Source organism: Chlamydotis macqueenii, chromosome 20 (genome assembly GCF_036417535.1).
Source record: "Chlamydotis macqueenii isolate bChlMac1 chromosome 20, bChlMac1.mat, whole genome shotgun sequence".
Lineage (NCBI taxonomy): Eukaryota > Metazoa > Chordata > Aves > Otidiformes > Otididae > Chlamydotis > Chlamydotis macqueenii.
This window is the reverse complement of record NC_141575.1, coordinates 10,554,744-10,580,099: the sequence shown is the minus strand read 5'-3', so window position 1 is coordinate 10,580,099 and position 25,356 is coordinate 10,554,744. Positions and strand designations below refer to the sequence as shown.

At 52.9% G+C, this 25,356-nt stretch overlaps 1 protein-coding gene across 1 annotated transcript; it reads right to left on the bottom strand.

The window, feature by feature from the left end:
- Positions 1 to 12,395: 12,395 nt before the first annotated feature.
- Positions 12,396 to 25,117, bottom strand: LOC147598268 (ectonucleoside triphosphate diphosphohydrolase 2-like). Its single transcript, XM_086764004.1, is given in 10 exon segments — positions 12,396 to 13,992; positions 15,030 to 15,164; positions 16,160 to 16,255; positions 17,100 to 17,372; positions 18,417 to 18,641; positions 20,074 to 20,233; positions 20,951 to 21,101; positions 22,772 to 22,889; positions 25,003 to 25,056; positions 25,058 to 25,117. Coding segments are annotated over 10 exon segments (1,503 nt in total). The 3' UTR covers positions 12,396 to 13,761.
- Between the last annotated feature and the right edge of the window lie 239 nt (positions 25,118 to 25,356).

Here is a 25,356-nt window from a genome sequence, read left to right as displayed (position 1 = left end):
CCAACGTGAAAAGGGTCAGCAAGGAAAGCTCTTGCTAACAGCCCAGAAGCATTGCGACGCTTCTCTGGATGATTTGCCCACCAACACTTCACATCAGCTCAAGCCGGCTGCCCGGAGGAAAAGAGGCTAGGAAAGATCGTAGCAGGCACGGTTGTTGCTGCACGAGAAGTGCCTGCTCCGGAGGCTTCTTGCGAGCAGCGCTAAAAGCACGCGAACATCGCGTTTCTGTGCTTTCCTGAACAGCTTGCGCTGGGACAGTTACAGCCGTGTTTTGCAAGCTGTCCGGGGTTCTGAGGCACTAAAAGTGCGGATGTGTGGCGACTGTCCAAGACGAGAACCGGCTGCTCTGAAAGCCCTTCCTGCTCGTCACGTACGCTTTCTAGCAGCTCTACGGACACACACGCGTCAGCCTCTTCACTGTCCTACACAGCTAGCACGCTGGCAGTTACCGTCAACTTGGAAGCAGCCGCGCAGAAGGCACTCGCCCTGCAACCGGCGAACAGCGCACATTCGCGGCTACACGCGAGCTGGCCGCACTCGGAGCTTTCGCGGCTCTTCTCTCGCTCTTTCCCGCAGAGCTCCGGCGATGCACAACTCGAACCGCGAAAGCCGCAATGAGCTTTGTGCAAGCTGCGCAGAAGAAACAAGGCACTAAACCGGCAAATGTCCAGCTAATCTCCAACGTGAAAAGGGTCAGCAAGGAAAGCTCTTGCTAACAGCCCAGAAGCATTGCGACGCTTCTCTGGATGATTTGCCCACCAACACTTCACATCAGCTCAAGCCGGCTGCCCGGAGGAAAAGAGGCTAGGAAAGATCGTAGCAGGCACGGTTGTTGCTGCACGAGAAGTGCCTGCTCCGGAGGCTTCTTGCGAGCAGCGCTAAAAGCACGCGAACATCGCGTTTCTGTGCTTTCCTGAACAGCTTGCGCTGGGACAGTTACAGCCGTGTTTTGCAAGCTGTCCGGGGTTCTGAGGCACTAAAAGTGCGGATGTGTGGCGACTGTGCAAGACGAGAACCGGCTGCTCTGAAAGCCCTTCCTGCTCGTCACGTACGCTTTCTAGCAGCTCTACGGACACACACGCGTCAGCCTCTTCACTGTCCTACACAGCTAGCACGCTGGCACTTACCGTCAACTTGGAAGCAGCCGCGCAGAAGGCAGTCGCCCTGCAACCGGCGAACAGCGCACATTCGCGGCTACACGCGAGCTGGCCGCACTCGGAGCTTTCGCGGCTCTTCTCTCGCTCTTTCCCGCAGAGCTCCGGCGATGCACAACTCGAACCGCGAAAGCCGCAATGAGCTTTGTGCAAGCTGCGCAGAAGAAACAAGGCACTAAACCGGCAAATGTCCAGCTAATCTCCAACGTGAAAAGGGTCAGCAAGGAAAGCTCTTGCTAACAGCCCAGAAGCATTGCGACGCTTCTCTGGATGATTTGCCCACCAACACTTCACATCAGCTCAAGCCGGCTGCCCGGAGGAAAAGAGGCTAGGAAAGATCGTAGCAGGCACGGTTGTTGCTGCACGAGAAGTGCCTGCTCCGGAGGCTTCTTGCGAGCAGCGCTAAAAGCACGCGAACATCGCGTTTCTGTGCTTTCCTGAACAGCTTGCGCTGGGACAGTTACAGCCGTGTTTTGCAAGCTGTCCGGGGTTCTGAGGCACTAAAAGTGCGGATGTGTGGCGACTGTGCAAGACGAGAACCGGCTGCTCTGAAAGCCCTTCCTGCTCGTCACGTACGCTTTCTAGCAGCTCTACGGACACACACGCGTCAGCCTCTTCACTGTCCTACACAGCTAGCACGCTGGCAGTTACCGTCAACTTGGAAGCAGCCGCGCAGAAGGCAGTCGCCCTGCAACCGGCGAACAGCGCACATTCGCGGCTACACGCGAGCTGGCCGCACTCGGAGCTTTCGCGGCTCTTCTCTCGCTCTTTCCCGCAGAGCTCCGGCGATGCACAACTCGAACCGCGAAAGCCGCAATGAGCTTTGTGCAAGCTGCGCAGAAGAAACAAGGCACTAAACCGGCAAATGTCCAGCTAATCTCCAACGTGAAAAGGCTCAGCAAGGAAAGCTCTTGCTAACAGCCCAGAAGCATTGCGACGCTTCTCTGGATGATTTGCCCACCAACACTTCACATCAGCTCAAGCCGGCTGCCCGGAGGAAAAGAGGCTAGGAAAGATCGTAGCAGGCACGGTTGTTGCTGCACGAGAAGTGCCTGCTCCGGAGGCTTCTTGCGAGCAGCGCTAAAAGCACGCGAACATCGCGTTTCTGTGCTTTCCTGAACAGCTTGCGCTGGGACAGTTACAGCCGTGTTTTGCAAGCTGTCCGGGGTTCTGAGGCACTAAAAGTGCGGATGTGTGGCGACTGTGCAAGACGAGAACCGGCTGCTCTGAAAGCCCTTCCTGCTCGTCACGTACGCTTTCTAGCAGCTCTACGGACACACACGCGTCAGCCTCTTCACTGTCCTACACAGCTAGCACGCTGGCAGTTACCGTCAACTTGGAAGCAGCCGCGCAGAAGGCAGTCGCCCTGCAACCGGCGAACAGCGCACATTCGCGGCTACACGCGAGCTGGCCGCACTCGGAGCTTTCGCGGCTCTTCTCTCGCTCTTTCCCGCAGAGCTCCGGCGATGCACAACTCGAACCGCGAAAGCCGCAATGAGCTTTGTGCAAGCTGCGCAGAAGAAACAAGGCACTAAACCGGCAAATGTCCAGCTAATCTCCAACGTGAAAAGGGTCAGCAAGGAAAGCTCTTGCTAACAGCCCAGAAGCATTGCGACGCTTCTCTGGATGATTTGCCCACCAACACTTCACATCAGCTCAAGCCGGCTGCCCGGAGGAAAAGAGGCTAGGAAAGATCGTAGCAGGCACGGTTGTTGCTGCACGAGAAGTGCCTGCTCCGGAGGCTTCTTGCGAGCAGCGCTAAAAGCACGCGAACATCGCGTTTCTGTGCTTTCCTGAACAGCTTGCGCTGGGACAGTTACAGCCGTGTTTTGCAAGCTGTCCGGGGTTCTGAGGCACTAAAAGTGCGGATGTGTGGCGACTGTCCAAGACGAGAACCGGCTGCTCTGAAAGCCCTTCCTGCTCGTCACGTACGCTTTCTAGCAGCTCTACGGACACACACGCGTCAGCCTCTTCACTGTCCTACACAGCTAGCACGCTGGCAGTTACCGTCAACTTGGAAGCAGCCGCGCAGAAGGCAGTCGCCCTGCAACCGGCGAACAGCGCACATTCGCGGCTACACGCGAGCTGGCCGCACTCGGAGCTTTCGCGGCTCTTCTCTCGCTCTTTCCCGCAGAGCTCCGGCGATGCACAACTCGAACCGCGAAAGCCGCAATGAGCTTTGTGCAAGCTGCGCAGAAGAAACAAGGCACTAAACCGGCAAATGTCCAGCTAATCTCCAACGTGAAAAGGCTCAGCAAGGAAAGCTCTTGCTAACAGCCCAGAAGCATTGCGACGCTTCTCTGGATGATTTGCCCACCAACACTTCACATCAGCTCAAGCCGGCTGCCCGGAGGAAAAGAGGCTAGGAAAGATCGTAGCAGGCACGGTTGTTGCTGCACGAGAAGTGCCTGCTCCGGAGGCTTCTTGCGAGCAGCGCTAAAAGCACGCGAACATCGCGTTTCTGTGCTTTCCTGAACAGCTTGCGCTGGGACAGTTACAGCCGTGTTTTGCAAGCTGTCCGGGGTTCTGAGGCACTAAAAGTGCGGATGTGTGGCGACTGTGCAAGACGAGAACCGGCTGCTCTGAAAGCCCTTCCTGCTCGTCACGTACGCTTTCTAGCAGCTCTACGGACACACACGCGTCAGCCTCTTCACTGTCCTACACAGCTAGCACGCTGGCAGTTACCGTCAACTTGGAAGCAGCCGCGCAGAAGGCACTCGCCCTGCAACCGGCGAACAGCGCACATTCGCGGCTACACGCGAGCTGGCCGCACTCGGAGCTTTCGCGGCTCTTCTCTCGCTCTTTCCCGCAGAGCTCCGGCGATGCACAACTCGAACCGCGAAAGCCGCAATGAGCTTTGTGCAAGCTGCGCAGAAGAAACAAGGCACTAAACCGGCAAATGTCCAGCTAATCTCCAACGTGAAAAGGGTCAGCAAGGAAAGCTCTTGCTAACAGCCCAGAAGCATTGCGACGCTTCTCTGGATGATTTGCCCACCAACACTTCACATCAGCTCAAGCCGGCTGCCCGGAGGAAAAGAGGCTAGGAAAGATCGTAGCAGGCACGGTTGTTGCTGCACGAGAAGTGCCTGCTCCGGAGGCTTCTTGCGAGCAGCGCTAAAAGCACGCGAACATCGCGTTTCTGTGCTTTCCTGAACAGCTTGCGCTGGGACAGTTACAGCCGTGTTTTGCAAGCTGTCCGGGGTTCTGAGGCACTAAAAGTGCGGATGTGTGGCGACTGTGCAAGACGAGAACCGGCTGCTCTGAAAGCCCTTCCTGCTCGTCACGTACGCTTTCTAGCAGCTCTACGGACACACACGCGTCAGCCTCTTCACTGTCCTACACAGCTAGCACGCTGGCACTTACCGTCAACTTGGAAGCAGCCGCGCAGAAGGCAGTCGCCCTGCAACCGGCGAACAGCGCACATTCGCGGCTACACGCGAGCTGGCCGCACTCGGAGCTTTCGCGGCTCTTCTCTCGCTCTTTCCCGCAGAGCTCCGGCGATGCACAACTCGAACCGCGAAAGCCGCAATGAGCTTTGTGCAAGCTGCGCAGAAGAAACAAGGCACTAAACCGGCAAATGTCCAGCTAATCTCCAACGTGAAAAGGCTCAGCAAGGAAAGCTCTTGCTAACAGCCCAGAAGCATTGCGACGCTTCTCTGGATGATTTGCCCACCAACACTTCACATCAGCTCAAGCCGGCTGCCCGGAGGAAAAGAGGCTAGGAAAGATCGTAGCAGGCACGGTTGTTGCTGCACGAGAAGTGCCTGCTCCGGAGGCTTCTTGCGAGCAGCGCTAAAAGCACGCGAACATCGCGTTTCTGTGCTTTCCTGAACAGCTTGCGCTGGGACAGTTACAGCCGTGTTTTGCAAGCTGTCCGGGGTTCTGAGGCACTAAAAGTGCGGATGTGTGGCGACTGTGCAAGACGAGAACCGGCTGCTCTGAAAGCCCTTCCTGCTCTTCACGTACGCTTTCTAGCAGCTCTACGGACACACACACGTCAGCCTCTTCACTGTCCTACACAGCTAGCACGCTGGCAGTTACCGTCAACTTGGAAGCAGCCGCGCAGAAGGCACTCGCCCTGCAACCGGCGAACAGCGCATCATCGCGGCTACACGCGAGCTGGCCGCACCCGGAGCTTTCGCGGCTCTTCTCTCGCTCTTTCCCGCAGAGCTCCGGCGATGCACAACTCGAACCGCGAAAGCCGCAATGAGCTTTGTGCAAGCCGCGCAGAAGAAACAAGTCACTAAACCGGCAAATGTCCAGCTAATCTCCCACATGAAAAGGGTCAGCAAGGAAAGCTCTTGCTGCTCTTCACTCGCTCTTGCTAACAGCCCAGAAGCATTGCGACGCTTCTCTGGATGATTTGCCCACCAACACTTCACATCAGCTCAAGCCGGCTGCCCGGAGGAAAAGAGGCTAGGAAAGATCGTAGCAGGCACGGTTGTTGCTGCACGAGAAGTGCCTGCTCCGGAGGCTTCTTGCGAGCAGCGCGAAAAGCACGCGAACATCGCGTTTCTGTGCTTTCCTGAACAGCTTGCGCTGGGACAGTTACAGCCGTGTTTTGCAAGCTGTCCGGGGTTCTGAGGCACTAAAAGTGCAGATGTGTGGCGACTGTGCAAGACGAGAACCGGCTGCTCTGAAAGCCCTTCCTGCTCTTCACGTACGCTTTTTAGCAGCTCTACGGACACACACGCGTCAGCCTCTTCACTGTCCTACACAGCTAGCACGCTGGCAGTTACCGTCAACTTGGAAGCAGCCGCGCAGAAGGCACTCGCCCTGCAACCGGCGAACAGCGCATCATCGCGGCTACACGCGAGCTGGCCGCACCCGGAGCTTTCGCGGCTCTTCTCTCGCTCTTTCCCGCAGAGCTCCGGCGATGCACAACTCGAACCGCGAAAGCCGCAATGAGCTTTGTGCAAGCTGCGCAGAAGAAACAAGGCACTAAACCGGCAAATGTCCAGCTAATCTCCAACGTGAAAAGGGTCAGCAAGGAAAGCTCTTGCTAACAGCCCAGAAGCATTGCGACTCTTCTCTGGATGATTTGCCCACCAACACTTCACATCAGCTAAAGCCGGCTGCCCGGAGGAAAAGAGGCTAGGAAAGATCGTAGCAGGCACGGTTGTTGCCGCACGAGAAGTGCCTGCTCCGGAGGCTTCTTGCGAGCAGCGCGAAAACCACGCGAACATCGCGTTTCTGTGCTTTCCTGAACAGCTTGCGCTGGGACAGTTACAGCCGTGTTTTGCAAGCTGTCCGGGGTTCTGAGGCACTAAAAGTGCGGATGTGTGGCGACTGTGCAAGACGAGAACCGGCTGCTCTGAAAGCCCTTCCTGCTCTTCACGTACGCTTTCTAGCAGCTCTACGGACACACACACGTCAGCCTCTTCACTGTCCTACACAGCTAGCACGCTGGCAGTTACCGTCAACTTGGAAGCAGCCGCGCAGAAGGCAGTCGCCCTGCAACCGGCGAACAGCGCATCATCGCGGCTACACGCGAGCTGGCCGCACCCGGAGCTTTCGCGGCTCTTCTCTCGCTCTTTCCCGCAGAGCTCCGGCGATGCACAACTCGAACCGCGAAAGCCGCAATGAGCTTTGTGCAAGCCGCGCAGAAGAAACAAGTCACTAAACCGGCAAATGTCCAGCTAATCTCCAACGTGAAAAGGGTCAGCAAGGAAAGCTCTTGCTGCTCTTCACTCGCTCTTGCTAACAGCCCAGAAGCATTGCGACGCTTCTCTGGATGATTTGCCCACCAACACTTCACATCAGCTAAAGCCGGCTGCCCGGAGGAAAAGAGGCTAGGAAAGATCGTAGAAGGCACGGTTGTTGCCGCACGAGAAGTGCCTGCTCCGGAGGCTTCTTGCGAGCAGCGCGAAAAGCACGCGAACATCGCGTTTCTGTGCTTTCCTGAACAGCTTGCGCTGGGACAGTTACAGCCGTGTTTTGCAAGCTGTCCGGGGTTCTGAGGCACTAAAAGTGCAGATGTGTGGCGACTGTCCAAGACGAGAACCGGCTGCTCTGAAAGCCCTTCCTGCTCTTCACGTACGCTTTCTAGCAGCTCTACGGACACACACACGTCAGCCTCTTCACTGTCCTACACAGCTGGCACGCTGGCAGTTACCGTCAGCTTGGAAGCAGCCGCGCAGAAGGCAGTCGCCCTGCAACCGGCGAACAGCGCATCATCGCGGCTACACGCGAGCTGGCCGCACCCGGAGCTTTCGCGGCTCTTCTCTCGCTCTTTCCCGCAGAGCTCCGGCGATGCACAACTCGAACCGCGAAAGCCGCAATGAGCTTTGTGCAAGCTGCGCAGAAGAAACAAGGCGCTAAACCGGCAAATGTCCAGCTAATCTCCAACGTGAAAAGGCTCAGCAAGGAAAGCTCTTGCTGCTCTTCACTCGCTCTTGCTAACAGCCAGAAGCATTGCGACGCTTCTCTGGATGATTTGCCCACCAACACTTCACATCAGCTAAAGCCGGCTGCCCGGAGGAAAAGAGGCTAGGAAAGATCGTAGCAGGCACGGTTGTTGCCGCACGAGAAGTGCCTGCTCCGGAGGCTTCTTGCGAGCAGCGCTAAAAGCACGCGAACATCGCGTTTCTGTGCTTTCCTGAACAGCTTGCGCTGGGACAGTTACAGCCGTGTTTTGCAAGCTGTCCGGGGTTCTGAGGCACTAAAAGTGCGGATGTGTGGCGACTGTGCAAGACGAGAACCGGCTGCTCTGAAAGCCCTTCCTGCTCTTCACGTACGCTTTCTAGCAGCTCTACGGACACACACACGTCAGCCTCTTCACTGTCCTACACAGCTAGCACGCTGGCAGTTACCGTCAGCTTGGAAGCAGCCGCGCAGAAGGCACTCGCCCTGCAACCGGCGAACAGCGCATCATCGCGGCTACACGCGAGCTGGCCGCACCCGGAGCTTTCGCGGCTCTTCTCTCGCTCTTTCCCGCAGAGCTCCGGCGATGCACAACTCGAACCGCGAAAGCCGCAATGAGCTTTGTGCAAGCCGCGCAGAAGAAACAAGGCACTAAACCGGCAAATGTCCAGCTAATCTCCCACATGAAAAGGGTCAGCAAGGAAAGCTCTTGCTGCTCTTCACTCGCTCTTGCTAACAGCCCAGAAGCATTGCGACGCTTCTCTGGATGATTTGCCCACCAACACTTCACATCAGCTAAAGCCGGCTGCCCGGAGGAAAAGAGGCTAGGAAAGATCGTAGCAGGCACGGTTGTTGCCGTACGAGAAGTGCCTGCTCCGGAGGCTTCTTGCGAGCAGCGCGAAAAGCACGCGAACATCGCGTTTCTGTGCTTTCCTGAACAGCTTGCGCTGGGACAGTTACAGCCGTGTTTTGCAAGCTGTCCGGGGTTCTGAGGCACTAAAAGTGCGGATGTGTGGCGACTGCCCAAGACGAGAACCGGCTGCTCTGAAAGCCCTTCCTGCTCTTCACGTACGCTTTCTAGCAGCTCTACGGACACACACACGTCAGCCTCTTCACTGTCCTACACAGCTAGCACGCTGGCAGTTACCGTCAGCTTGGAAGCAGCCGCGCAGAAGGCAGTCGCCCTGCAACCGGCGAACAGCGCATCATCGCGGCTACACGCGAGCTGGCCGCACCCGGAGCTTTCGCGGCTCTTCTCTCGCTCTTTCCCGCAGAGCTCCGGCGATGCACAACTCGAACCGCGAAAGCCGCAATGAGCTTTGTGCAAGCTGCGCAGAAGAAACAAGGCACTAAAGCGGCAAATGTCTAGCTAATCTCCCACGTGAAAAGGGTCAGCAAGGAAAGCTCTTGCTGCTCTTCACTCGCTCTTGCTAACAGCCCAGAAGCATTGCGACGCTTCTCTGGATGATTTGCCCACCAACACTTCACATCAGCTCAAGCCGGCTGCCCGGAGGAAAAGAGGCTAGGAAAGATCGTAGCAGGCACGGTTGTTGCCGCACGAGAAGTGCCTGCTCCGGAGGCTTCTTGCGAGCAGCGCGAAAAGCACGCGAACATCGCGTTTCTGTGCTTTCCTGAACAGCTTGCGCTGGGACAGTTACAGCCGTGTTTTGCAAGCTGTCCGGGGTTCTGAGGCACTAAAAGTGCGGATGTGTGGCGACTGCCCAAGACGAGAACCGGCTGCTCTGAAAGCCCTTCCTGCTCGTCACGTACGCTTTCTAGCAGCTCTACGGACACACACACGTCAGCCTCTTCACTGTCCTACACAGCTAGCACGCTGGCAGTTACCGTCAGCTTGGAAGCAGCCGCGCAGAAGGCAGTCGCCCTCCAACCGGCTGTTAGGAAGAGCGAGTGAAGAGCAGCAAGAGCTTTCCTTGCTGACCCTTTTCACGTGGGAGATTAGCTAGACATTTGCCGGTTTATATTAAGAGAGCTGTGGCAAAAAATAGGGTTTTACTGATCACAGTATTCATTTGCACTTATTCTTCTACTAGCATTTCCATCTACTTCAGTGTAGGAGTGACAGGGCATTAGGTAGGATGTAAACATCATATGGCTTCCTGTTTCCCTGGAAAATATTCAGATACAGGATCATAGGCGTGCTGTAAGAACAAAATAAACGTGTCCTGATCTCTAAATGCAGCCATCCTAAAAGGCATTCCTCTCATCTTCTGCTGGATTTGCTCCACCAGTGGTTGTGGATTTCAAGTTATTTCGTTATTGTTTATTATAACAGCCCCAAACAACTGAAATGAGCGCAAGTACTGCAGTGCCTGGTGCTGTGCATTGTTCCTACACTTGCTATTCCAGAGGCCTTCCCTTAACCCCTGCCAGGACAGTATCTCATTGAGAGAAGGAGTTACAATCACTGCATTACTAATGGCAAGATGGAGCTCCGCCATGTGACAAGTTTTGCAAAGTCTTTGAAGCTTGCATGACCTCCTCACAACTTGCCAAGATCAGCTAGGAAGCCTGTGACGTCCCGGTGAAGTAATTCATCCGTAAGCGTCCTGTGAAATACCTGTGTCTCACAAAGCAGCGCTTACCTACAGCCCTGCCTCGCGTACAGCCAGGTACCCAGAGCGGTGCTGGGGCTCAGCTTAGGTCTCTCTCCTACAGCTGCAGGGAGCCTGCGTGTGTGAGGATGGGAAGAAGGCAGCAGCTCTGGTCCTGTGGTGGTGGACTTTGTAACAGCAGAACTGGACTGCAGGCATTTCTCTCAATTTTTGTGGGAATTACTTGGTACAATCCAGATGGGATGTACTGGTTGGGAATTCATGATGCTTTGGAAATGGTAGAAACTGGAAGATGACAGGAGCTAATAAACTCCTACAAACATGCTGAAATGAAATTTAGGCCACTCTAGCCAGCAGCAGGTCAGCTAATCTGTTGTGTTTCTGGAGCTAAAACAGAGAAAGTGCTTTCTGCTGTCAATTTTTGTATCTAATACTTTTGATTTCCTTCTTATTGACGCTTGCTGACAGCGGCCGAACTGCAGTTGCACGTGAGCAGACGTTATCTGCCAGAAGAGCTCTCCCGGGGTTCAGCCTGAGCGAGAAGTGAGGGAGCTATGCGTAAACATAAAGAACTTAGGGACAGTTAGAAAATCCTCATTATTAATTGCATTGTAACCAAAGGGCTGCAAGCATCTTCATTTCAGAGTGAGTGAGTTAATCTAGAATCTCCTTTTAAGCAGATTTCTGCTGCCCAGGTAATCTGGGGATCAGTTCTGCAAACTTACGTAGCACTGACATGGAGGAGCTGCTTCTATAGAGAACTGGGAAAAAAGAACATGTTACTTTTGTTATATTCTATTCTTCTCATAGGTTCCAAATGTTGTTATTTTTGCCTTTTTTATGACTAAACCCACACTTCAGGGCTTTTAAAAGACCAGTCTAACTCATTGTCTAGTAAATACATCTAGAAATGTGGTTTTTTTTTTTTTTTTCTGCCAGATAGAATGTAAGTGATGCTCACAGTCAATGCTGCCCATCCCCAGCCCAGTTCACCTGGTAACCCGAGGTGCTGGGGGCTGCAGCTTGCGATGGGCAGCACAGGCGTTGTACGAGAACAAATATGCCTGCCCCCGTGTCCTGCCTGCAGGAGAACACAGCGGTGGTGGTATTTGGAAGGAGTGGTGGGAAAGGAGGGAGCAGAGCTGCTGCCTGCAGTGTGTGGACCACCAAGGGAAGAACTTTAGCCATCAAAACGATAAGAACAACAGCTTTTAGCTCAAGAGTTTAGGATCTGCTCTAAATCAAGTGGTTGTGGGTTGTCTTTGCATCACAGATTTTCTTCACGTCGCAGAGTGGTGATTTGATGTCAAATGGTGGCTCAGGTGCCATGGATTTAATACGGGGCAGGTTAGGCCATCTGTAGGTGCCATCACTCAGTACAGCTCAGTGGCATGTGTGAGGCAAAAGTAAAGTGCCAGGAGGACATGCTGAGCTTCTTGTCTAATTGTTAATTTATTTTCTGCATAGAAATCCCCAAGCTTCTAAAGAAGAGCTTGGAGAAGTTCCAGTCAATGTCCTTTCTCTTGGACTCTGTGATCGAGTTCTCAAAATCAAGATGTAATGACTGAGCAGGCCAGAACACCTGGAGTCCTGGCGTTCCTGGCATCTCACTGGCTCGTTTCCATTTCCTCAGTGGTAGGATTCTTCTTGGGCAGGCTGCGAATCTCCGCCAGGAACCCAACAGTTCTCCTGTGTGCTGACAGAGCCAGGGCTGTGCTTAATGATTGCATTTCCAGATGTGGGAGGAATGAAGTCTCAGGAATTTCCCCAATATCGCTGACTCCCTCATAACCTCTTTTTTTTTTTTTTTTCTTTCTATGCAGGCTTGTCTGAATCCCTCCCACCTTCTTCAGATGGTTTGAGCAGAGAACACATCAAAGATGTAGACATGTCTCTCATCAACTAAATACCAGCAGCCAAGTTATCTGCAGTCATTTTCTGCCGTCCTGCCACTGGGAAGAAAGTGCCTTCAGGGGTTCTCATTGTGTACCCCGAAAGTACGCAGCCTAACAGCTCTTGAGTAAACAGAGGCAAAATCAGCATCCCCCATCCTCCTCACTGAAACACTCTGTGTTCACCATAAAGCCCCCGCTTTGATCTCTTGCCAGGAATAACACAGACAGTCTATTAAAACATCTTTAATAACATGATACAATTAAAAATATCTAACGTGCAACTCAAAGAAATGAATATGAAGCTTGTTTAAATCTGTTTCCACACCCCTCCGAACTTGACTGACAGGTTCCAAACCTTCATTAATTGGCCTGAAAATTTATGAATAATCCAATGTTATGGGGGGGGAGGGGGTGTGTGAGGTGTCCTATATATGAGTTGGGAGCACAAGGGATTAATAATCAGATTTGAAAGGATTTGAGTGCCATGGTAGCTTTAAAAATCCTGCAAGGCACATCACTGCATCTGTGAGCATTTGAATTTCTGTTTAAAGTGGTCTGAAATGAGTAAGAGACATTTGTCCCTCAGGCTTTTAACCGCCTGTGTGTTCAAGTCTCTAAAGCAATCCACGAAGTGAACTCTCAGTGCTTTAGTCAGAGTCCATCCCTTTTCTTCACAATAACACAAGGAATTTGGACAGCACCTCATCTTTCAAACGAGCAGACCAGACTAGACCAGAGGAGCTGGAATGACTGCCAAGTCCCAGAGGAATCCCGAGTATTGGATTATACAGTAACTCTGGTCACAGTCTAGTGTGAAAGCCATTGGGCTGGCATTAGGAAAGCTGCTGTTCCCGGGGCCGGTGTTCTCTGAAGGACAATGTTAGAGGAGATACTTCACTATCACAGTCAGCAAGACGAGCAATTCCGTGCAAAGGAATGCGCTGGTGAACTGCAGCACAGCGTGCACCTGGTTTTGGTAGATGTGAAATGCAACGTGTTCATTTAGGTCCTGGTTAAAGAGTTTAAATTGGCAGTTTTAACCCTGCGTTGCCATGACTCAGCTGAGAGGCAGGAACTCAGCTGCACGTCTGTGCCTTTTGTTTCTCCTTTGGTGCCCTGCACATTTTGTAGAGACCAAGACCAAAACCCATTGGTTTTGAAGGATTCTCGGCAGCAGGAGCATCTGCTGGAAGGGCTGCGTGGACACTGTCACTGAGGTGGAAGAGCAGGCAGATCAGCAGTAGCAGGCAGAACATACCTGCACTCTTCCCTAGAACATGCCAGCAAGGTGGTTGCTACATTCTGATTCGGTTTTAACGCTGTTCCGGTCTTCACTAGTGGCGACACTGCAGGTATCGTCTCTCTTGTGGGCACAGAACAGGACAGAGCGCTTTTTTTCAGATAGCGCCTCTCCTGATCAGACAGGGTTATTGAACATTACCTTTACAGTAGCTCAGGGCCCGCCTGCTCGGAGGCATGGTTTCATTAGGCTGGCGTGAGTAATCTCAGCTGCAGCCCAAGCAAGGTCTGTGCAGGCTGCTCTCATCTGGAGAACGCATGGCTTGCCATCCACCAGGAATCACGGGCTTCCTGCGGAGCAGGATTCCTCATCTCAGTGCACAGTAGTGCAAGTGCTGGCAAGTTGAAATAAGGCACTGAGGCTCTGGGAGTCCTGCAGGAAAATCACTCGCGTCGTCCAGTGACTTACACCTGTGTGACTGCTGTATGTACGCTGTGACTGTCCCCTGGCAGGAGTATTGAGTCCCGGAATAGCTGTCAGTTGTCATCAAAAACACTGCTGTTCCTGTTACTGAAGCTGCTTTCCTTGACCATCACTCGGTACGTGATGCGCATGAAGGAGCCAGTGAGCAGCACGACAAAGAGGATGAGGAGCAAGGACCAGACCCCTGGTTCAATCCCCTTGAGGAAGCTCGGGCTGTCCTGGGGGATGGTGTTGGTCAGACTCAGCAGGTACCCAAGCGTCCAGGCAGACGATGCATCACCTATCTATTGAAATAAAAAGGAGGAGAGGTCAGAAGAGAGACAGACAGCGTGGACCCCAGCTGTGTTTCTGTGCACAGACCAAGGCCTTGTATACTTTATCTGAGACTGATCCAAGGATTAGGCTTGAAATGAGGAGGTCTCCCACCCTCAGTTCCCCCAGTGCACTCCAAGGCCTTAATTTCCCTGACTAACCTCACCTGGGGCTTCCACCCACCCCGCTGCCCATGGGCCTGGGAGCTCCATTAAAGCTCTGGCTTGGGCAGCTGCCCCTTTCCTGAGCTGTGCTGTAGGTGTGTGCTGCTCTGTCTGCTGCTCACTGACTGGTTTTCCCAGATGGACCTTGGGTCTTTGTTGAGTGGGGGTCGTTCTGTCTCTGGCCCTGTTGCCTGGTTGAACCTCAGACCTATGTTGTGGGCAGCTTGTCTCTGGCTTTCCAGAGTGGGCTCCCTGGAAGCACCTTGGACCTGCCTTGTTACGTTGCCTTGGTCTGATGATCGCCATCCGCCTGACTGAATGCTGATGTGGCCCTGCTCAGTGGGATCGTGCCTTCGCTGGTGAGTTGAGAAGGGGTCTGAGAACAGGCTTTCTTTTCTTTTGTGAAGAGGAGGAATTGAATCAATTCCCCCTTTCCTTAGGGGCTCCAGACCCTGAACCAGTTTCAGACCTTATAAGCCAGATAAAAGCCCTCACTAGTGAGGTGATTGCAAAGAGGTAGGGCAGCATCTTTTGGGAAATATTATCAGTGGTTTGTCCTTAGCATTAAGTGGTGATGGGCCGTACCTCCTTTCTGACTGGGCATGGGCTCTTAAAGACGGTACTGCTTCAGCGGAGGTTTTGACATCTGCATTTCAGTGGGGACCAGGGTAATCTCTAGCTTTCTGACACTGGTTTTCTTGCTTATTGAAATTGTGAATTTATTTTGCAAAATCATCTTGCTGGAGACACCTAGCTGGTTAGGGCTTGCAGGAATGGAGACAGGCTGGCTTTACTGAAACCAGCTCTCCCTTGTAACTGGAAATGCCACGCTGTAGGTCACTGACCTGCTTCTGGAATGCAGTCCAAAGAGACCCGTCAAAGTCAAAGCTGTATCCCTTAGTACTGAGATGAAAAATGAAGGCAGACGTAAGACAGTAATCAGCAAGCGTATCCAGGCTTTTGGGGGACTTTTTCACCAGCTGGTGTCATTTCCAAAAGAAGATGGAGACAAAAGATAAAAGTAGTAAACAGTCAGTAGCTGAATTTCAGGGCTGCTGTAACCTCTCCTCTCCTGCTGTGGGGCTGGAGGAGGGGTTTGTGTCCTCTGCAGGCTGAAGCTGTATTTCCTGCACTCTCTGGGCTGTGGTCTGGGAACCAGTGTCACCTCTTAGTGCCTTTGTTCCCATCTTATTAAGGACCAGGCGGTTCCAAGAGCAGCAGGACTGGCAGCCAGGTCTGTGAACTGCTTGGTGTGATTCTCTGCTCTGTAATTAGGCTGAGCTACTGCTGCAGCCTTTCTCTCCGTAGGAGCACTAACAAGATCTCTCCTCTATCTAGAAAAGAAAGCTTTAGGGAACTGCTTATGGGCTTTGCTACCTCATTAGCAAACCCTGTAGGAATTGGCTAATTTGAATGTTACTGTGGATGCCTGGTCAGTGTAGGTGCGAATAAGCCAACAACTGAGGAAGAGAACTTGGTTCCCTCATGGCTCGGTCTCCGTGGGCCCAGGTGAAGTGGGAAAGCCCGTGGAGTCTGAGCGGATGTGTTCTTAAGGAGAGGAGGGTAACAGGAAGACCAAGGTGATGTACAGGAGTAGACAGCCTCCTTGTTTACTCCTTAATATGCAGTAAAAGGTACTTGTGGCTTTTCATTTAATTAAGTCCAGGTGTTACCAGCTGGGATTTCAGAAGAAGGAAAACAAGTGGAGTCTGTTTCCTCAAAGTAAAAAAAAACTCCAAAGAAACAAAACAAAACTCCAAAACAAACAAAAAACAAAAAAAACACACACACACAAAAAAACAAACCAAAACAAAAAATAACCTCAACCACACCAAAACCAAAAACCAGGCAAATCCAAGTTTTTCCCTGGGGGAGCCAGTAGGTTATGGCCCTGGCAATCTGAGCCCCGTGGGCTTTTACAACAGGCTGTTCCTTGCTGCCACTGCCCCTGCACACTGAGTTATTCCACGCTTACCTCTTTGATGGACATTTCACAGAGCCTGGTGACTGCCTCGCTCAAGTCAGGAGAGGATGCAGTTTCTCTCATGAAGTCCATGGCATCAGAAATCACCTACAAAAGCCGCAGAAATAATCGTCAGGTTGGACTGTGCTCGGCATCTGTGCACACGGTGCCTCCAGGAAGGTGGCAGTAGCTGTGGGGTGCGTTGCTGGGATGCCCTTTCCGTGCGCCTGTGTTGGTGGTTACGGGGCCTCTGAGGGGTGCAGGGAGAACAAGCATGTCTGTCGCTGTCTGGAGATGGAAACGGGACTGCTCGCTTGCGTGCAGCAGCCTTCCTGGCCCTGCCTGGATAAGTAGGCAGGGCCTTATCTTCCTCAGCACCATGTCCATGGGAGGCTCTCAGGAGCAGGGAGCTGAGGAAATTTCTGTAATTCCTACCTCTAAAATGTTTGTCCTAGGATTTTGAGTTGGTCTTGGCTTAGCAACCAATGACTTTGAATGCTAGATTCAGAGTCTCAGATATAAGCATGCTTGTGGAGCAGGCCCAGGGATTTGCTAAGGGAGTGGCAGAGGATCTTCAGCTTCACTACAGACTTTGTTTGGGAAGATCTGCTCAAAACACGACTCCTGATTGCCCCATCCTTGCTGGCTCATGTGAGCTCCTTTATGGCTCTGTGGAGCCCAAAGTTTGTCTCACAAGCAGATGTTGCTGAGACATAGATGAAGAAAGCCCTACTGCAGTCCTTGGTGGAAAGCTGTGGTCCATGCCTGAACAGCTTTGTGTCAGTGAGGGGGAGAGGGCAGGAGGGCATGTGCACAGCATTAGCCAGAGCACTGGCTCTCTTGGCTAGCAGAGGGCACAGCATGGCTGTTCCCACTCTATTAATGACCAAACTGGTCCCATTTCATGGGTTCTTCATACCAGTTGCCTACCCCAGTGTAAATGAGAACCCACCAGAAACCTGGTCTGGAGGGGCTTGAAAACGCTGCCAAGGGAATGCTGGAAGAAGCTGCAGGAAGAGGAAGAGTTGAGCAGGCTTTGCACAAGTGTCACACAGGCGCTGGCATTGCTGGAGCCGGTGATGTTGAAGACCTCCTCAGGGCCAGGGGTGTCCAATGTGTCATCGCTGACAGCACAGGGCCCAGCACGCACTGACTGCCACTGCATTTCCCGGGAGTAGGCGAGGGGCCAGCAGGGATTAGAGACGGTTTTAGCACTTCTCTGGTCCTGGAGAGGTGGAATAAAACAGAGGCAGAAGAGAGGAAGTTGGCATCCTAGGGCTTCACAAAAGAAGACAAAATGGAACACAGTGAGGAACAGTTCTTCTCTGGCACCACGATGTTGTAATTGAGCATGCAGGCAGCAAAAGGTTTGCTGAACCTTATCTCAGGTCATCAACTGTGAGGCTGCAGCTCCTGCAGAGTTCAGGGCAAGCTGTGAGGCCTGGACCTGCTGCAGGAGGCTGAGGAGTCCCAGCCCCCCTGTTCTCCCTTGCACCAGTAATACAATCCCAGTGAATCTTGTACTCTTTCTAGTTGCAAGAAGAGGCTGCTCTGGTCTGCCTTCTGCATGGCTCAGCCCCTCAAGAATCCGTGTTTCTTATCTCTAGGAGTTCCCCCGTATAGCTTGGTGAAGTGGGTCTCCATGTGGGACATTCAGGTTTCAAATAAGAGGGGTTTGGTTCATAGGGAGGCAAGTCGATGGGCAGGGAGTAGTTTATTTCTGGAAAATTCAGTTTTGTCAGAGACTAAAATAATTCTGGAGTTTGCATCAGATCCTGCCACCTCCCCTTCAGGTGAAACAAAGTTTGGAAGAACCAAAACACCTGCATGTTTTCAACATGAAATACTGCTCTTTTAAAGACTGCTTCAGGGTTAAAGCCCGCAAAGGACACAAATACCCCAATGGATGGTCCCAGTTGGTTCCTGGGTGCTGCTGTTTAGGTTCCCCTTCTGTGGAGTTCAGAGAAGACAAGGGAAGTCTGCTTCCCTCCACCCTGAAGGTGATCTTAGCACCTCTGGAGAGCAATTTTGTCCTCGTATCTATTAAGTGAGGAGCCAAATAGAGCCTGCAAGTAAAACTCTTGAGTGGGCGTCTGCTTGGAGAGCATTGATTTGGGCATAGAGTATGTCTTACAAATGGACTGGGCTTTCTTAGGTGTATGCAGATGCCCTCTGTTAAAGACAGTGTCATTTTGCCCATTAGCAGCCACACCTTGTGCCGCTGTCATTCAGAGGGATTGTATCCAGGAGTCTGCTGGCAGATACTCACTTGGATGAGCCTGGAGAGCAGCCTGCTGCGGAGCTGGGCCGTGCCGTGGCAGGGGCAGCGGTGAGTGTAGACGTTGTGCGTCTGCCCGTACAGCTGCAGCCTCACTCCCTCTCTTGGTGCCTGGTTCTCTTCCACCTTGGAAGTGAGCTGGGTTGAGGTTTCTCCCACGGACAGGACTCCTGCCATCCCCTTCCTGCAGGGGACCAACTGTCCTCGCCAGTCATACTGACCCAAAAAGAATCAGAGAGGTCAGTTCATTCAAGGCCAGGTTGGCCAGGGCTCTGAGCAACCTGATCTGGTTGGGGATGTCCCTGCTCCTGGCAGGGGGGTTGGACTGGATGACCTTTCAAGGTCCCTTCGAACCCAAACCATTCTGTGATTCTATGATTCTTAAGACTTCTGCATCTGGGTCATGGTCAGATGCAAGCATGAGTGCACAGAGAGAGAAAGCAACTGTCTGCTACAGTGCAGCCAACTTTTTTTTTTTTTTTTCCTCCCTCCTTCTCACAGCACAGGATGCTGAACCAGTGGCTTTGGAGGGAACAGAGGAGCTGTTGTACAAGCACTGCTATCTGCGCAGGGAGCTCCCCACAGCCAGCAAGAGCAAAGAGGGCTCACCAGCATGTGTGGCTGTTCAAGGCAATGGTCTTGGCAGGCAGGAGCAGGGGAGAGAGGAGGGGATGGTGGTGGGGGTGGGAATGGGAAGGAGGGTTCCAGGTGGGCAGATATGGGCTTCAGGTGCTGCCTTGATGCTAAAGTGATCCTCCTGTCAGAAGGACTCTGTGGTTTCATCTCCTGCAGTCTTTCAGAACTGATTTTGGCAGTGCTGAAGTTTGCAGTACAGGCTGGAAGGTTTGTGATGTAAGCATCTGTCCCTGGCTGGGGAAAACTGCGTTGCTGGCAGCAGGGCTAGCAATTCCCTAAGCAGAGCATGCTTGCTGCTGGTTATCAGAACTGCCTTTCACTTCCCTGATGGGCAATAACTCAGTCTAATCCACCCTTCTTTTGCTTTTTAAGTTCTTGAGACCCTTTGGCTTGAGAAGCCATGGGTTGAGAAAGGAAACTTAAATGTATTCTCTTTGTTAAGTGAGCGCCTTCTGAATGCAGACCAGGCGCCTACGCTGGGGACCCCCAGCTGTACTCTCACTAGCATCTCAACTTCTTGGGCTTTTGCTTTGGCAGCAGACGACTCTGCTTCTCTGTCCACCCTCCACAGGATGTCCTGTGGGACAGCTGGACTCCAGTGGCAATTCCACAGCACCCCACAGACATAGCAGCAATGCCTGTTTGACAGTGGTGCTGAGCGATAGCTGCAGCAACTCGGGGCAGCGGACTTCTTGTGGACACCCCAGGGCCAGGCTACCTATCTGCGTGGCCATCCTGGATGTGCTGTCCAGAAAGCCTCACATCTCTTAGGGCAACTGCATGAATGTGCCCATGAAAGGCTGTATTAGTCCTTCAGTGCAGTTTTAACCATCTCATATTATGTCCCTCAGCCAGCTGGTGTTGGATATAAGCCATCTCCTCTGAAAGGCAGTGGAAGTTGTGCTTAAGCATTGTTTAAAGTGCAGGGCTTTAATGATCCCTCCGCGTGTTTCTGTGGCTGTTTGTTAATGGGAGTTGCTCAGCTCAGTTCTCAGGCAGGATTATCCTTTACCTTGAAGAAGTTCTCCAGGACATAGTTAACTGCAACCCAGTTGAATGCTTCCTCATCTGGACTGGACAGGATTTGTGCCCCCTGAAAGTCAAAGGGGGATGACTTCAGGGCCACAGTCAGGGCTGCAAGGAGACCGTCAGAGAGGGTGGGATGGGTGAGGCTAAACAGAAAAGAAAAAGAAAGCACATTTGTTGTTACAGGGCCCTACCAGGAGCAGCCTGCAGTGGGGACACAGCTGCTGTGCTCCCCACTTTAGGTAGTAGCACAAAGACGCAATGACAATCCCACTCCTGCTGCTACTTCCCTCTCCTCTCACACAACACTGAGGGTAAGAGCAGCAGAGGCATGATTTGAGCAGTTGTGCCACCATTCCCAAATTCAGGAGTTTAGCACCCTCTGCCACTAAAAGATCCTGTGGCCTTGCCCCGCTGACCTGGCCCCCTCCAGACTTCACTTTTCCCCAGTGACTAAAAGGAGTTAAAGGTCCCAGTAAAGAGCTGACTGAGAACAGGGTCCACACAACTGTAGGATAAGGTGGATCTTCCCACCACTGCTCCCAGCCTGCTGACAAGACCCGTCCCTGCACACCCATAAATTGAAAACACTTCAGCTTCCAGACCAACAGATGTTTTCCCATGCGCTAATTGTGAAGCAGAGTTTACACAGAGGGGGAGCAGTCAAATGACTGTCATCCCGATGGCTGCTTGGGGGACAGCCGTGCTGTGCTCCCCTCGGGTATGTCAGGGCCTGAAGAAGGTTTACCTGACTAGCAGATTAGGGAGGAAACACTGCAGAGCAGACAAGGTGAGATGTGTTTACAGAATGATCCACGTGACGTGTGCTGATTTCTGGGGGTGGATTTGCAACGTTCACTCACTTCAGCTGCCTCATGCTGGCAGTTGCTCCCAAGTAGATCGGGGTTTGGCTGTGCTGCTCTGCTGGGATCTCTTTCCAGGCCCAGTTCAAACATAGCTCCAAGCTCTTCCCTACTTTCTGAGGAGAATATGCATAGTTGGAGACTCCCGGACCTGAGGACCAGGGGAAAGAATTAAATTTTCTATGGAAAGATGTGGAGGAAGTGTGAGAGCTGTTACCCAGGAGGTTGCTGTCCTAGGGCATGGTTAAAGACAGGACCTGTTGTGGGCAGAATGACGAAGTCCCTCCAGGTAGCCGTCCTGCTGAAATATGGTACAGGGAGAAAAACAGCACGAGCCTGTAAACCCCAGATCACGCAAAGAGAACCCAAGCCCCGCTTCTGAAGCGTCTTGTAAATGACCATCTATCAGCCACAAGACTGCTGCAACAGCTGAGGCTGTCTCAGCCCACAGAGGAAGAAATGTGACTTTCGCCGCCGTAAAAGGTAAGCAGAAGGACATACTGGCATGCCGATAGAGCTGAGGCTGATGTGTCACCTCTCTTCTCCAGCCACTTCCTCTTGTGTTGGTGGAGGTGGCTTCCGAGCCCCATGCCTGCAAGCAAGACACCTCTGCTGTAGAGGAAGCTGGTGCGGTGTGGGAGGAAGCTGTCTGCAAGCCTTGACACATCTTTCCAGCAAGATTCAATGGGGTCTCACATGCTGGTTTTGAACTACGACCCAGAAAGCCTCAGTTCCTCATCCTCTGGGCCACTGGTCTTCCTGGCTGCGTGACACTCTCACCACGTGCTTTGCCCCCCTGGGCCCTGTACAGGGCCGAGCTGCCGCTTCCCTGCGGCCAAAGGCTGTGACCACGCTGCCGTGCAGACAGAGGACGACTGCTCGCGTGTGGGAGAGAGACTTGCCTGGACCTCTTGCTGCTGCTGCTGAGAAGCTGCTGCGCTGAGCTACCATCTGCTTTTACCCCAGCCAGTGAGCATGGCAGCAGCCAAGGGATGCATACGAGGTTTCAGGGGGCCCTTATTGCATCTTCTTATGTGGTTTGTATTGCTTATGGGATGCAAAGGCACAAACCCTGCTTGTTGTGCAGCTGCCCTCCCACAGCACCCTGCTACTGAGAGTTCAGGGTTTCCCAGCATCCTGCTATAACTGGGCTTCAACATCAGAGCAAGATTGAGAGATAGGGAAGGAAAACCCCAAGCGTTAATGCATGAAACCCTTTCAGCTGGCTTCGATGGGGCCAGATGGATTCAAACTAGTGAGAAAGACCCCAATATTCTCCAAAACGTGACACCTGAAACCAAAGTGCTTGTGCTGTGACAAACATGCTTGTGCTGTCAAACCCTGGACAGGGAGTTGGAATCTTTGCACCTCTGTCCTGGAGCTACAGGACTCACTGAGCAGAGTACGTGGAGGGGGCAGAAGATACCAGGAGCCACCCTGCAGCCAGATTTGTCTCCGTTGCTGTTCCCTGTCTCACCTGGGTGAGAAGCTCAGCAACCTTGGCTCTGCCACTGATCCATGTGGATGTTAGGACCAGCTCCAGCCCCTCTGTGCTTCCCTGCCCAAAGCAGGACTAAAAAACCTGTCACCTGCTACTGCCAAGTGCTCTGCCTTCCATCTCTGAAGGCTAAATCTGCCTGTGCTGAGGAGACCCCTGCTGAAAATAAGCAGCCTGTGCTTCGTGCTCACCACTGTTTCAGTGTGCAGCTAGATGATACAGGCGCTGAGGAAACTGCAGCCATTGTCCATGCACAGATCTCTAGGTTTCCATCCATCCCATACCAGTCCCACAGACCACCGAGCACGAACCAGGCACCTTACCTTGCTCGGGACAGGACCTGCACTCCCTGATCACCCCGGTCTTGCTTGCATTGGTGGTAGTCCACTGGTAGATGAAGAGGATGGTGTGGGATGGGCCAGCATCCAGAACAATGCCATACTGGAAAACCCCAGAAACATTCTAGATAAACACCACTGAGCATGTGCTGCTTTGTTATCGTACGGTTACCGAGCATTATGTAGGTATTCTGGGTGGCTCCTGCAGTTTTGGAGTTAGATTTTACATTCAAGCCAGAGGATGATGTAGATTTGCAGGGAACCATCTGCATTTCTGAATATACATGAGGAGCAGCAGCAGTGGAGAAACACCTAGAAATATCAGACCTACAGTGGCGTGCTCTGTAGCTGGTCCTGAAATCAGGAAGAGGGCTTCCACTGAGAGCTGAAGCCTCTGGCGCTCAGGAGAAACAGGTTCTAAAGCAGCAGGAGACGGCACTATACAGGCTCTCAGCTGATTCGGGGACTCAAGCTGCTGCTGGATTGGTTTGCTAAAAGAGATAAGGGTTTTGTGCGAGAATCGGAGAGTTCTGGCTTGTTCCTGCTTCTGAGGAACCTGAGACCACTGCATCTGTTTGATGTCCCACTGCAGAAATGGTGTGACGCGGGCTGGGTTTGCCTTGTTGCACGCCAGACCTGTGGGAGCTGCAGTGCTGGCGCCAACCGGCCCATACACTGTCCAACGCGGCAGCCCTGAGGAGACTGGGATGATGTCTTGGCAGAAACAGCAGCAGAGAACGCAAGATTTCTCAATGCCTTGTCCACTGATGGTTCTCCTGTTGCCTAGTTGTGAGGCCGAGGGCGTTCTCAGTCTCTTTGCAGCCCAGACTATGGTCTGTTTGCTGCTGTCTGAGCCTGCGCCTCTTTTGGATGTCCCCACACTCAAAATAGCCCTGGTGCTAGCCTAAGGTCTCCTCCTCTCCCCCATATTACATGACCCCAAAGTGGGACGTGTCCTACGCAGATGGGAAAGAACCTCATGAGAGCTGGGAGGTAGGTGGTAGTGCATGGTCTAAGCTGTATCCTGCACAGAAATAGTTGCAGCTGTGACTGAGTGGGAGGAGAAACCTCCTGAGAGGTGATGTTAACGCTGTCAGAAGGGTTTCAGCACAAGACAGAGCCTGGCTGCAGCCTCTGAGTGAAGCTGGCTGCCTGCTGCCTTGCTGGGAGCTCCCCAGCTGCACCAGACGGGCCAGGAGCTGGTGGGACGGGAGCTAGAGCAGAAATGCGGAAGGAGGATGGAGCTGCCTGCCTGAGCCTGCTGGCATCCTCCCACACCAGTGACAGCTCATATTTCTCGCAGGGACATGTTGGCTGAGGAAGAAATGAATGGTGTTGGTGGGGAAACCTGGATTTTTTTTTTTCCTCCTTCACAAAATGAGAGGGTGCTGCTGGGAGCACAAGGGAGGAGAAGGGGTCAACACGTTTCTGCCACCGCTCAACACCAGGGAAGGGCAGAGCGTGGAGCAATAGGGGTTCTTGTAAAATCAAATTTTGTTTCTGAGAGGAGTGTGGAGGAGCGGTAGTATCTCTAAACATGCAGGTTAACCCACTTTTGTTCCAGTGAACCTTAGCGTGCCCCTGATCTCACCTCAGCCTCGAGCATCAAGAGGCAGAGCAGATGGGCATTAACCCCCCGGTCGCTGGGCAGGTCTGACCTTGCTCCGTAGAGCAGATTGGCTCTTTGGTTAAAATCAAGAGAGGACAGAAGAGGTACAGGCATGGAAGGTAATTCTTTTTTTTTTAAAGACAGAAGCAGCAGTTCAGGGCCAAATTGCTACCAACTTCCAAGAGGGACCCAGTTCTTTCTCTCCACTGACACCACTGGTGCCTTGCCGCTCTGGGGAGCTCCTGGGGAGCCTGCACTGAGCATCTCTGCTGGATGATATCCAGCCTCCTTTTCCCTGAGCAGCCAAAGGGGTTGGCTTGTTTCTGGTTTGAAAAGCTACCACATATTGAAGGATTCAAGCCCATCCTCGCAGTATTGTTCTAGTCCCCTCCTCAGTTTGTTGTTTCGGGCTACTGACTCAGTCAGTAGTGCAATGAATGTAAAAAGCAACAAAACACACCGGGTTTTAGTTTAAACGCCCGGCTTGCACAAAGGAACAGGCAGGTTCTCCTTAAGAAGCAGCCCCACAGACAAGGAGAAGGTTCTCTGCTTATTGCCCCCCTTGACCCCCGGCTTGGCCGCCCCTCGGACGAGCAGATGCCCTTACCTTAGTCCTGAGAGGGGCGATGGGCACGTCCTTAGTGGAGATGCAAAGGAGCATGAATGCCCGTCAGACCCCCTACGATCACCAGCCAGGGGGGAAGGAGTTCACGCCAAGACATGAGGCGCTTTCTCCTTTTGCAAAGAGGCAAAAGAGGAAGCAGAGGAGCAGCAAACTAACAGCAGTTGATTTTTACAGCCTTTAAAAAGAGGAGAAAGGCAGGGCTGGGGCCAGACTCTGACTTCGGCGCAGCCCCAAGCCACAGGGACCACGAGCAGTGCGTGGACCAAGCTGTGACGCGGCAGGCAGTTCCCCATTCCATCGCTCCGCACGATGAATGAAACAACGGCTCTGTGCCTG